Source organism: Bombina bombina, chromosome 3 (assembly GCF_027579735.1).
Source record: "Bombina bombina isolate aBomBom1 chromosome 3, aBomBom1.pri, whole genome shotgun sequence".
In the NCBI taxonomy this organism is placed as follows: domain Eukaryota; kingdom Metazoa; phylum Chordata; class Amphibia; order Anura; family Bombinatoridae; genus Bombina; species Bombina bombina.
Window position 1 is genome coordinate 339,934,732 of NC_069501.1, and position 14,563 is coordinate 339,949,294.

General features: G+C 36.0%; 1 protein-coding gene across 2 annotated transcripts in view; it reads left to right on the top strand.

Annotated features, from left to right (window-relative positions):
• The window catches only part of STS (steroid sulfatase), a 785,042-nt gene extending 771,259 nt beyond the window's left edge, over positions 1-13,783 (top strand). For both annotated transcript variants that reach the window (XM_053706447.1, XM_053706448.1), the window contains one exon: positions 1,449-13,783. In XM_053706447.1, coding sequence (XP_053562422.1) covers positions 1,449-1,816 — 368 coding nt within the window. In that variant the 3' untranslated portion in view covers positions 1,817-13,783. The remainder of the gene's footprint in view (positions 1-1,448) is intronic.
• Positions 13,784-14,563: the final 780 nt, after the last annotated feature.

Genomic DNA, 14,563 nt, shown 5'->3' on the forward strand with positions numbered 1-14,563 from the left:
GCAGAAGTTCCTGTAAAAAGCCTTTTTATAGTTTTTGCAATCTAATGTGAAAACTACATTCCAGTTATGTTGTATACAGACAACATAACCAATTTAAAGGGACAGTCAAGTTAAAAAAAAACTTTCATGATTTAAATGAATGTAATTTTAAACAACTTTCCAATTTACCTTTTTTCACCAATTTTGCTTTGTTCTCTTGGTATTCTTAGTTGAAAGCTAATTATAGGAGGTTCATATGCTAATTTCTTAGACCTTAAAGACTGCCTCTAATCTGAATGCATTTTGACCACTAGAGGGCATTAGTTCATGTGTTTCATATAGATAACATTGAGCTCATGCATGTGAAGGTACCCTGGAGTCAGCACTGATTGGCTAAAAAGCAAGTCTGTCAAAAGTACTGAAATAAGGGGGTAGTTTGCAGGGGCTTATATACAAGGTAATGACAGAGGTCTAAAGTGTGTTTATATAACTGTGTTGGTTATGCAAAACAGGGGAATGGGTAATAATGGGATTATCTTTCTTTTTAAACAACAAAAATTCTGGTGTTGACTGTCCCTTTAAATGGTGATGCTTCTAAAAAAAAAAAGACCAGTTTGTATGCAAGTTGAAATGAGGATTATATTTTAGTAGTTGAAATCTATTTGATGATGTGGGCTTCATACTATGAGCCAATCAAGTAAAGCTGTTTAAGGCCAGCTCCAGCCACAAAAACGCCAAAGTGGTATAATGATATTACAGGTGGAATGTCTCCAAATGAGCAAGTAAAATATGGATGGCGGTCCCACAATAGCACAGTACAGCACAGCGTATCCCCAAAGCAGCAAAACAAGGAAAACAAAGTTAGCCCGGTCAGTCACTCACCACCCTTTGTATCTTGAAATGCGTGCTGCTACTGGGTAGATGTTTGTGCGCCCAGTGAGGGGAATCCTCTTCCAAGGTGGCAGCAATTCGCTGCTAGCTCCACTAGCCCTATGTCTCTTCCAGGTACTCGAATTACGTCAAAGGACACTGGTCCTCTACCACTTGACAAAGTACACTCCAATCAGCAGCAGCTGAAAGGTACCTGGCTAGGGGGAATTATAGTCGGCACCCTTTTCGGATAAAAATCAGATCTTTATTAAGGTCACGTATAAAAACAGATGATCATGCCTAACATGTTTCGGCTACATCGCCTTAGTGGTAAGCTTACAACTAAGGCAATGTAGCCAAAACAAGTTAGGCGTGATCATTTGTTTTTATACGTGACCTTAATAAAGAGCTGATTTTTTTATCCCAAAGGGTGCCGGCTATTTTTCCTGTGACTGTTGCTTCATACTATGAGACCATTAAAATCTTTTTTAGAAATTAATGTTGTTTTTATAAAATTAATTTAATGAATATATTGTTACTTAATTGCAATTTTAAATATACAGCTTAAATAATTATTTGTTTTGTTATGATTATTTCAGGTAACTCAGTTTGGAAAGTTCTTTTTTTTACTCCAAACTTTAATCCGGAAGGCTCAAGTGGTTGCTATGATACACATGTCTGCTTTTGTTTTGGAGATTTTGTTACCTACCACAACCCACCATTACTATTTGACCTATCTAAAGATCCAAAAGAAGAGAGACCTCTTACACCACAGACAGAACCTAATTTTGATCAAATTCTTCAAATTGTTCAGCAAGCAACAGAAAAGCATAAAAAAACTCTTCAAGCAGTTCATAATCAGTTAACGTGGAACAATGTCATATGGAAACCTTGGCTTCAGGCATGCTGTTCATCTTGGCTTGACTTTTGTTACTGTGACAACGATAAAGAATTGGGGATGGACTGAACGAGAAAAAAATGTGAATCATATCTTAAATATTGAGTTTTGTGTCCCCTGAGAATATGAACTCAAGCATTATTTTTGATAAGACTGGATCATATGAATTATAGGTGGCAGTTTGATTTCTAAGATGTACCTGGGGCTGTGCTTTTCTCATTTTGTTTCATTTTCTATTCTTAGTAAACCTTGGAAAATACATCAGTTTTGCAGGATTTCATGCTCCTGTTATGTATTTATCCTGCAGCTTGTTCACTTGTATTTTGTAACCATTTCTCTGTCTGGGAAATTATTCATTTTGGCACATCACAAGCTATGAAACACATCAGCATTCTTCATGTGTAAGGTGATGTTTGGTAAAAAGATATGACTTTATGTTGCACTAAATAGCATTTTTTATATGTTTGCTTTTCAAATATATAGTCAGTTTAAATATGGAAGTCATTGAACAGTTCATTTTAAATTAACTTTGTTATCGAATCACTCAGACTCTAGAAAACTACATAGATACATTTTATTAAAGGAATTTTCATATTAATAGTGATACATTGTGGTAAAAGGATGGATATATAAATTTAAAAGAGGTAGCTTGGGGAGAATGAAAAAAAATAATAGTAAAGAATAATTAAGGAAGGCAAAAAAAAAGGGAAAAAAACAGGCAAGTGAATGGAACTCTTATTTCAATAGACTAGGGCTCCATGTACTAAGCTGTCTGCGAGGTGTTCGTGAGTTTTTCCGTTGAAATTTCTGCGTGTGTATAAAACATCGTATTTACTATGCCTTGAATTCATTGAAAAACGGACAAGCAAACTTGTCTGCAACTCTGATATTCTAGTCTTTTTTTGTAGTTTAAAAATCCTCACTCAACATAAATCTCACAATAAACAGTAATTACTAAACAATCTATTTCTATGCATGCTACTTTTTTACGCACCTAGCTCGTTTAAAAGGGAGGAGCCTGCTGCATGCAAGAGGATGGCAGCAGAGAGGTGAAGCTCCTAAAATTCTCCCTGTCGGAATGCTAATTTAAAATGTCCAGTTAATTTATAAGGAGCCGAAATCTGTAGATACAACAAAAGTGTCACGCTGGATAGCTGCGGTAAAAAGAAACCTGGCTCTTAACACAAACAAACACACCTGTAATGAAACCAGCGGGGAGTGTGATGTGAGCAGACTCAGGTGGAGGTAGAGACAAGCGGCGTCGGCAGAGAGAGGGCTACGATCTGAACGCTGCTCCAGTAAAGCCCGGACACAATGGAAGTAATGGGAATACCTTAAGATCTGCCACCGCTGGTGAGAGAAAAGAGGTGAGCCGAGACGGCTCAGGAGAAGCGTCGTGGGTGTGCAGTGGAAAGGAAGTCACCCTATGAGGAGGCGGAGGTTATGGTGTCGGACCTGGAGAGAGAGTGACCTGCAGAGACGCCCAGGAGCGGGAGACCTGTGAGCTGTTTGAAGCGGAGCTCGAGGCATAAGTAAACTGGAGGGGACTCCCCCCAGAGAAGGAAAACAGAGCCAGCTCAGTTGAACTGGAGCTATCAGATGTGCCACAGGACCGGCCACTACAGGGAGAGCCGTAAGGAGCCAGCTCAGGTAAACACTGGCGATAGTACAGCCCCATAGGTGACTTTCTTTGGGCAAGACTGCGTAGCTGGTGCGGGAGCTGAAGCGGGGGTAACCCATAAAGGAAGTGAGGGGAATAACCCTTAAAGAATGCTCCAAGCGAGCAAGTTACCCTGGAAAGCTACTGGGAGTACAGACCATAAGGGCTGAAAGCTGTAACCCATGCAGCCCTTATTCGCCAGCTTAATGTAAATGTAGCGCTGATCCGGCGCTTTGAATAAGGGGGTATAGATACAATAACAGAAGACCTACAGCAAAGTTGTTAAAGAAGAGATTCCTGCTCCTCTTCTAACTCACAGGGAAAATAAGGAAGAGTTAGGAGTTGTTATAAAAGGAAAAGAAATCATAAGAAAAGGAGAAAAAGGAAGGAAAGGGGAGCGTAAAGGGAAGAAAGGGGGAAAAAAGGGGAAAAGGGGGGAAAAAAAAAAGACCTAAAATCAGTAACTGCTAACACCTAAGAGGGTTTATATTATTACCATCATTTAAAAGAAGCAAAGATAGAGCTAAAGAGAAAATTATAAGAGGAATGGCAGCAAAAAAAGCGGCTAAGCTAGACAAAGCAAATAAAAATAACAAATCCCCAAGCATGAAAGATAACCCCTTCTTCCAAAACCTGAGTATGGAGAGCCACACTAGCCCCCAAAATATAGGGGCAAAACCTACAGATAACCCAGTAACTAAGGAAATCCAGATAAATATGGAAGAGATAAGAAGATTGGCCACTAAGGAGGATATTATGTCAATAAAAGACTGTATAGTTGCTGAACTCTCAGTACTGAAAAAAGATTTGAAAGAGGTGGGCCAAAGGGTTAATGTATTAGAAGAACAACAGGAGGAAATGGATAAAAGCCTCTCCCAAGCTAATTAAACTATACTAGCTCAAACATACATTATAAGGGAAATACAAAAAAAAATTAGCAGATCTGAAAGACAGGTCCAGAAGGGGGAATTTAAGAATAAAAGGCATCCCTGAAGAGATTAAAATAGAAGAGCTAAAACCCTTTACACAAAAATTTACAGGATAGAGAAATAAATATAGTCAGAATACACAGAACAGGAAGTCAGGGGTTAACAGGGAGACCAAGAGATGTGATATTAAAACTACAAGAATTCGATTTAAAAGAACAAATATTAAGAATAGCCAAAAAAGAACATACCCTTAAATATCAACATTGGGACCTGCAGATCTTTGCAGACTTAAGTTTGACAACAATGAAAAAAAGGAGAGACCTTAGATTCTTAACTAGATCTCTGCAAGAAAAAGGGATCAGGTATAAGTGGACATACCCCTTTGGCCTAATAATTTCTTACAATGGGAATACCCTATACTATAAAAGGAAAGAAGATATTTGTCAAATTCTAAACTACAACTGCAGTTAGAAATTCCTGAGGACTTTGAGAGAGACGAACAAGCAGAGATAGGACAAAGGCCTTATGAGAGTGGAAAGCATCAAAGGAACTACTGGGAGGAAGTTTGGAAGAAAAAGGACTATCCAAGACAAAATACCTAAGCAGCAACCCCCACATAAAACAGAGGAATATTGAGGAAGAAGAGAAGCAGAAAAGATAGTCGAATGCCATTGCATTTCATTTCAGGTTAAAGCTCCTTAAAGGGCTTTAGAAAGGGATTTTAAAAATTGCTTTATATCTATTCATATAAAAAAAAACCCACCACTTTAAGAAGATGCCCTAGCTCCTGGGCTTTTCCTAGCTGCTGGTCACTTCCTTAATTATTGCACGCATAGGGGATATACAACCCTATTTTATATCCTTTTTTTTTTCGTTCTTACTCCCCTCACTGCCATGGGGCACTTCGAATATTTTTATTATGAAGGCAATGCCCTTCTCATATACATCACTATTATCACTATAATAATAATTTATTTATTTTTTTCTCTTCACAATAGAAGATGTCCAATGACTGGAAACTTCCTTTCTCATTGCACTTTAAGTGTTATTTTTTCTTTTTTTTTTTTTTTACGACCTACAAAGAGCACTTTGAATATTTTTTCTGTCACAGACTCTTTTCCTTCTTTTTGCACGGTCACTGTGTGTTATATTGATATTTTTTTTTTCCTCCTTCTCTATAAGAGAAGTGGAAATAATTCCAACAGGGAGGAAATACTACCCCCTGGGTTCTACCTTTTTGTGTTTTTGTTTTTTCGATATGTTTGGATGCAGAATGTTTATGTTAGATGTTACTAGAAACACCTATGGAATAAAATTGCCAAGTTTTCAGTTATGGTTGGGTAATAGGTCATATTTATGGTTGCTCTTCGAGGGAGTTATAAACTCTAATGACTGATATTCATTTTATTTCTATAAATTCCAAAGGGCTAAATACTCCCGAGAAGAGATCCATGGCACTGAGGGAGATGGAGAAATTAAAAGGGGACATATTATTATTTCAAGAAACTCATTTTAGAAGAAATAAAGAACCTAGGTTTATTAATGAGAAATATAAAATATGTTATTCGGCTTCGGATAGAGCCAGGAAGAATGGGGTTTGTATACTGGTTCACAAAATACTGAACTTTCAGTTAAGGGACCAACTAAAAGATAAAGAGGGGAGATACATAGAATAAAAGGTATTCTCCAGGGGGAACCCGTGACGATATTTAATGTGTATGGCCCAAATACAAAGCAGAACGTTTTCTTTAAGAAATTAACCAACCTTATTTTGGATTTTCAAGAGGGGGTTACTATACTGGGGGGAGATTTTAATGTGACATAAGAACCAAATTTAGATAATTTAAAAAAAAAAAATCTTCCACATCTAAATATATTGTAAATCAAGTTAATAATAGTTTAGGCCAGATTGCTTTGCAGGATGGAGATTGTTCCACCCGGATCAAAAAGATTATACTTTTTTTTCACACCCACACTTGTCTTATTCAAGACTTGATTACTTTTGTTTAGATTTAAAAGGACTAACAAGGCTACAGTAAATCCAGATCCTTCCAATGACATGGTCAGATCACGCCCCGGTAAGATTGAAATTAAATTGGGGTATACAGGAGGGAAAACAGTTTAATTGGAGACTAGATGATTCTATATTAAGGAAACCAGAGGATAGGGACAAGAAAGCAGGATTAATAGTAGAATTTTTTTAATATCAATAATACAGAGGACATTTCAACAACAGTCCTCTGGGACGCACATAAATGCGTCTTGAGGGGCAAGTTAATCAAATTAAGGGCTGTAAAAAATAGGCTAAGAGAAAAAAAGTTCCTGGAGACAATGAATAGGATCCATATTTTGGAGAAGAGACATAAGCCAAATCCAGATAATAAAAATATCCTAGAAGAACTAGGGAAAGAAAGGAGGACTTTTCAGGAATACTGGTCTAGTATAAATAAAAGGAAAGCAATATGGTTAAAACGTAAATATTATACGGAAGGGGATAAAAATGGAAGGCTCCTGGCTAGAGCCATTAAGAAAAAAGAAATAAGTAATGGTATTTACAAATTAAAGAATGAGAATAAAATACTTTGCAAGAACCAAAAGGAGATTAGTACACAATTTGAATTTTTTTATAAATCCCTATACAATATAGATTCTCAAGGTAGGGAAGAAACAGATTGGAGAACCTACACAAGCAAGCTCAGATTAAATAAAGTAACAGAACTTGAAAATCAAAAGTTAGACGAGCCAATAAGTCTCCAGGAAATCCATGTGACCAATGAGAGCCTAACAGAAGGAAAAGCCCCAGGCCCGGAAGGGTATACGGCTCTATACTATAAAAACTATAAAGACAAATTATACACCTCAATAGATGAAGGGAAGAAGTTCTCTATAGAAATGCAGGAGGCTAGCATAATTGTGATCCCCAAGGCAGGTAAGAGTAAGGAGGAAGTAAAAAAACTACAGACCTATATCACTTTTAAATCTGGATTTAAAAATATATGCAAAGATTATGGCTAATCGATTAAAGAATATTCTGAAATAAATTATACATTTGGATCAAGTGGGCTTCATCCAGAATAGAGAAGCTAGAGATAATATTATTAAGAACATACATTTATTAGAATTTGCCCAATTGAAAAAGACCCCATCAGTGTTCATTTCTGTGGATGCCGAAAAAGCATTCGACCGAGTTAAGTGGTCATTTCTGGAAAGCACATTAAGGTTATTTCATTTCAATCAGATAACGATTAAGAGAATAATGGCATTATACTCAAATCCAACAGCAAGGATAAAAATAAATGGGAAAACTTCTAATAGATTTGAGATTCACAATGAGACGAGGCAAAGCTGCCCAATATCACCAACATTATTTACTTTAACTATAGAAGTTTTAGCAGCCCGTATTAGACAAAATAAATATATAAGGGGGATTAATTTAGGAGATAATGAGTATAAAGTTTCTTTATTTGCAGATGATATCCTCCTGTCTCTATCCGAGCCTGCGGCATCAATTGCAGCATTGTTGAAAGAATTTAAGGTATTTGGGACAATGTCTAATTTCTTAGTAAATATGAATAAGTCTGAAATAATGCATGTGGAGATGATAAGATACAAGAATGCATAACTAGGATTTCACCTTTTAAAAGGATGGAATCACTGAAATATTTTGGAATATTTTTGACCAAATCAGTGAGCAAAATGTATGACCTCAACTATATAAGCTTTAAAAAAACTATAACAAATTACCTATTATCTTGGTACCCTAAAAGGATTTCATGGTTGGGGAGGATAAATATTATCCAGATGAATGTTTTACCAAGATTCCTGTATTTATTGCAGGCTTTGCCTATCCCTCTCCCAACTAAATATATGGAAGAAGTTCAAAGAATGATTAATAACTATGTTTGGGGTAAAATTCACCCAAGAATAGGTACAGTGACTATGTTCAGGAAAAGACAAGTGAGAGGATTGGGCCTTCCCAATCTGGTTAAATATAGACAGGCATCCATGATGCAAAGGGTAATAGAGTGGCATACTAAAAAGGATGCGAAAATTTGGGTGAAAATAGAAGACCTTTTATATAGGAAAGAGATAAGTAATCAATGTTGGTTAAAACCAAGGGATAGATCCATATGGATAGAGAATTATAGTATCCTGAAAGAAAATTTTAAGATATGGGATAAGCTGATTCGGAAAAAAGAGGAGATTTCATCAATCCCATCCCCACTATTAGCCTTAGTGGAGAATAAAGCATTTCTAGCGGGACATTTTAAAGGGGATGAAAAAGATAATAATTACCGAATAATAGACCTAATAGAAGAGGGGAAATTAAAGACTCAGAAAGATCTACAGGCAAAGGGATATCTTGAAGTTATTGACTGGTTTACGTACTCACAAGTATGTCACTATGTCTTAACTATTAAGGAAAAGGATAAGATATTCAGACCATTAACAAAAATAGAGAACTTATGAAACTCTAGGGTGAATATAAAACATATCCTCTCTAAGGCATACGGTATCCTACAGGATAGTACAGATTCCCTCCCTCCTTATATTAAGAATTGGCAAACGGAATTAAAACTGGATATAGACCCCAAGATTTGGATAAATATATTCCATTGTACAGATAAATCTTCCATATCAGCTAGAATGCTAGAACAAAATTTAAAGATTTTAACAAGATGGTATCTTACACCTTCCAGAATTAAAAAAATCTACCCCCATACCCAAGATAGCTGTTGGAGAATCTGTGGAGATAGAGGTTCGCTATCTCATATTATGTGGTTCTGTCCAAGAATTAAACCTTTTTGGGGCAACATATTACAAGTAATAGATAGCAAGGAAGATAGGAAGAAATTGAATAATTTCCTCACAGCAATATTAAACAATTTGGATTTTAAAGGTAATAAACCCAGAAGATACCTATACCAAATAAAATTAATTTTAATAAATGGAAAACAGTAGAAACCCCTACAAAAGAAGAGTGGATCAAAAAAGTTAATGAAAATTTGTTAAACGAAGAATATTTTTATTTGTATAACAATAATTATGAAACTCCCAAGGAAGCAAAGGTTATTTTGGAAAAGTTAACAAGGGATTCTCCATCTCTCTCGGTGTAAAGGGCAAATGGCTGAGAATAGAGTTAGTATGATTTCCTCTTTTTTTTGTTTAGTCAAAGACCTATGAGGGGACCGATTACCCATAGTTTTTAAGGTGATTCATATCATTTATGTACCTTTGTGTAATTGACTTTGTATGTCTTTAAAAAAAAATAAAAAATCCCTCGCCAGCTTTTAGGTGGCGAGCACTATAATAAACAATAGGGTCTATAAGATATACGCCTACAAGGGATATAAAAGAAGGACAATACAATTGAATCTTTACTTACTGTTGATCCTGCTAGCCATGGAGACACTTCTTCAGCTATATATTCTTCGTCTGATGCAAATCAGGGGGAGAAGGCAAATTCGGGAACCTGATGCCATAGAAAATGTTGTTAGAAGAAGGAGATTGCCGGTACAGCATGTATTCCTTCCTCTGGTTCCTTTAGATGGCCTTTCCAATAGAGAGGCTATTCAAATGTTCCGTCTGAATTGACATTCAATATTGACTTTATATGCTCCAATTGCACAGTTCCTAAAGCCAGTGATGGCACCTTCAATGGCCATTCCCAGGCTCCTCAAGTTTCTTGCTGCCTTGCACTTTTTTGCCACCGGATTGTTTCAGGCAGTGTCCAGCATTATCATTGGTTTCAGTCAATCTGCCTTTTCGCGTCATCTAACAAAAGTTATCGATGCACTCATACAAATATAGAATTTTTTTTCTTTTGCCAATTTTGCTTTGGCGATTTTTTTAATGTCGTCGTACCTTTTCTTTATCTGGTCAACGTCCTTTTTTTCCGGGGCCCTGAGCACTGACAGCATCACCGATACGAGTCCAAATACTCTTTTTGCACTGGAAGTTTGCTTCGCACAACAACCAAATAAATAGTCATAAGAGTCCTGTACCATATCAACAAGAACCAGGTTATGCTGGCATGAGAAGTGTGGATTCTTGGATTTGGTTGTCTGCGAATCAGATCCTGAAGTTGCCATACTTAATTTATTAAAAATAAATATATAAGCTTGAAACGCTTCAGGTTCAGTAATTTTTATGTCTGAAAAAATAGATAAAGTGGACTTTATATAGTGCTGAAATAACTTCCCACTGCAAATGTGATGTTTCTGACACCTTACAGTTATTTGGGACAGACATGACTGACAAGTTGTAAGAAAATAATAGTACATTTGCTACTAGCGAGGCATCAGATGTGTGAATCATTTGCCTGCGCTGGATGCGGATTAGACGCAACAATTTTTACGCTGTTTTTTAGTACATATGGCAAGCGGGCAGCATCTTGCTACCTGCAAGTTCTAGCTAGTTGACCAGACACGCTGTCGGCGAGCAAATTGACACTTTAGTTCATGGAGCCCTAGATGTCCAAATAGTTGGGATACACAAAAAACTCAAAATGTTAAGCATTTGTGAATTTATCAGGTTATTTTTCCTTGTGGAAGCTATACCATACACTTTATTTCTTAAGGTGGTGAGATTCCACAAGCCATTACTTCAACTCCTGGCCACTAGGAGTGAGCAAAGATTCCAAAAAGTTCAAGAGTACTTAATACCTCCTACCTTTCTGGTATGTTAGTCTTATCTTTGCCTCCCAGAAGGAAGATGAAGGATTGAAGTCCTTCAGATTCTTGATTGAGAGGGGTCATCAGACCAATAAGAGTTCCATTTTCCCTTCAGCGAACTGCTACTGAAACACAGAGGGGAGATTAAAGTATTGGTTAGTGACTGATTTACTCCAAGTTAAGAAGTTGGTCATAAGGTTGCCACAGGTGTCACAGAGACCGGTCTCTTAGCCTACTCCGGTTGGCTCATCGATATACTCTTTATATAGATCCTCTGTTGTTAAATACACAGCACTGGATATGCTCTCTACGGGGCATAGTTGTTCTGCAGTTGTTAAGCATAGTGGAGTGAGTGTATCTTGAGGTGAGGACATTTTTATGTAATCAGAAAGCTTGCATGGTATTAGCAGGTACATTTCGTATAGTACATCATAGCCAGGGGACAATTTAAAATACAGACACAACCACAAATTTGTATAGACTTAATACATTTTAGACAAGCAATAATGTATAGAATTCATTTAAAGGCATTAGAGAGTCTATCAGAGCATTTTTATTAAATCTGACAACCAAATTTTACTTAACGGGAAATTATGTAATTTTTTTTAAAGAAGATCTTTTAATGCATTTTTGCTATTTATTTAAAGTAAATTTTTGTTTCCATTAGTGCTACTATAATTTTTCTTTCATTTTCCTAATACAAGTATGCTCCTTCAGCCCACCCCATTTTCTTTCACATTACCACTTATCAACCGCGCTATTGACCTACATGGCCATTTCAGGTTAGAGAGGTTAAGGCTTCTTTATTATTTTATAGCATTAGGCTTTATTTGGCAATGTGCTACATAACTTTCTTCTTGCTGCACTTAAATAATGCCTGCCTTTTTTTCTCAATGCGTATTTTATGTAGCAATGATGTGGAAGGGGCTTTCCTTTTTCTTTTTCCTAGAACCAGGACATCTTTTTGTTTTGTTTTTCACTGAGTGCGTCTCTATTCTGTGATCACATTTTGTCCCATTAGATTCACAAATTTTCTGTTTAAATCCCTGAATCTTTATTCTGTAATTATGTAATCAAATACATTATGTTATTCAATACTTTTTTTTGTGGTTTATCAATGTATATCTGTAAATTCTTCCATGTTGGAGCATCCTTGAACTTTCCCCAATATTTTTATATTTATCCTTTAGTAGGTAGATCCACTTATGTATATTTTGCATGATTATCTATGTTGCTTTTAGCAATCCTTATATGGATAGTTTTAGTCATAATAACTCTTCTCCTGAAAGTTTTTCAATCACATTGCAGTTTAATGGGGTCTACCAGAGGTAGACCTGATGGATTCTCGTTTGAACAACAAACTTCGCAGATATTTTGCAAGATTCAGGGATCCATAGACAGGAGTTTGTAGATACTCTAGCAGCTCCTTGGTATTTTTATCTTATTTAAATATTTCTGCTGCCAAGAGTGGTAGCTCAGATAAACAATAGCACTCATTAGTAAGTTTGAGTCTTCCTGCTTGACAATGCAGAACTTGGTTTGCAGATTTGGTACAGTGTACTCCGTGGTCTTTCCACTAAGACACAACCTACTGTCTTAAGTCCCCTTTTATCATCAAGATCTTAAGTCTCTCAACTTGAAGGTTTAAATGCCTAATGTTAACACAAACAGGGGTTTCTAATGTTGTAGTTGACACTATAATTAAGGCCCCTAAGCCTGTTACAAGAATAATCTATCACAAGATGTGGAAAGTTTTTCTTTCCTGGCATGAATATCAAGGTTTCATTTGTCATTCCTTCAGAATTCCAATACATTTTCCATTTTATGAGGGCTTATATAAGGGTTTATCTGCTAGTTCTTTAAAAGTAAAATTTCAGCGATTTCCATTTTCTTCCTCAAGAAAATTGCTAAACTTCCTGACATTCTGAGTTCAAGTTTAGTCCATTGATTATCCAATTTCTCCTCCTTAAGGAACCTTAATTTGGTTCTAGGAGTTTTGCAAGCATCTTCCTTTGAGCATTTTCTTTATTTGGACATTCAATTTCTGTCTTGAGGTATCTCTGAATTGTCTGCTCTTTCTTGCAAGCTTTCTTATCTTATCTTTTTTTTTCCACCAGGATAAGGTGATTTTAAGGACTATATTTGACTTTTTCCAAAGGTGGTTTCTTCTGAAAACATCATTCAGGAGACTGAAGTTCCTTCCCTTTGTCCAAATCCACAAAATTCTAAAGGACGACTTCTACATAATTTTGATGTAGTAAAATCATTATTATTCTACTTACAAATTACAAATTATTCTAGACAATCCTCTAATTTGTTTATTCTTTTCTCGAGATCACGCAAAGGCAAGAAGGCGCAGACACTACTTCAGCTTGGCTAAAACTTTTGATTCAGAAGGCTTACATGGAGGTGGGCAAGTCTTCCCCAAAATGTATTGCAGCCTATTAGACTAGATCAGTTTGTACTTTCTGGGCTTTCAAGAATGAGGCTTCTATTGAACAAATTTGCAGGGCAGCAACATGGTCATCCTTGCATACCTTTACTAAATTCTACTACTTTGATGTTTTTTACTTCTTCTGAAGCGGGTTTTCGTTCGAAAGTCCTCCATGCAGCAATGCCTGGAAATAAGGTGCTTGCTCGCCCAAATTATGCGGGTAATCAGGAGTTGAAACCCAGGAGTAATGGCTCATGGACTCTTACCACCATTAAATAAATTAATCTATCAGAGCTTTGTAATATTTAACACTTAATAAATAATCAATATTAATAATAAGGCATACATTTTGTTTGTGTTTATTTCAGCACTAAAGGACCTATATTAGATATTAATGCCCTAAATTTTCCTAATCATTCAGTGCCATAGACATATTCTCACATCTCTTCCACTAGCCTCAATCCCAGCAAAACATCTATATATCTCACTATCTGAATATAAATGAGATTTTCATAAGGAATATTTTGAAATTATACAATCCCATTTTTTCTTTGATACATACATATAAAGTGTAGAAAACTCTGTTATAAGCAATAGAGCACTGTACACCCAATAAGTAATTTCCCAGCACAGGCAGAACAGATGAGTACCAGATAATCACAGTACTGACAGAACAGTGATTACCCTGTTTCCTTGAGAAAAAAAAGTGATTAACCTCGTTTCTATTACAATAACCCGTACAAAATATATTAACTATGTCAATAAAATGCTATAATATATAAGATTCAGAAACTTATTCTTTCTTATAAAAAGACAAAAATGGAAAAGTAACTTAATTGAGCAAAATATAGAAATAAGTTTAATTCCTAAAATGTAATTATATATAATCTTTCTAAGTCTATTTCCAAGAATTATTGACAGTTTTAATACTCTGCACATTTAAAAGGATCAGTCTAGTCAAAATTACCCTTTCATGATTCAGATAGGGCATGCAATTTTAAACAACTTTCCAATTTATTTTATCATCAAATTTGCTTTGTTCTCTTGGTATTCTTTGTGTAATGCTTAACCTAGTTAAGCTCATATGCTAATTTCTAAGCTATTGAACTGCCTCTTATC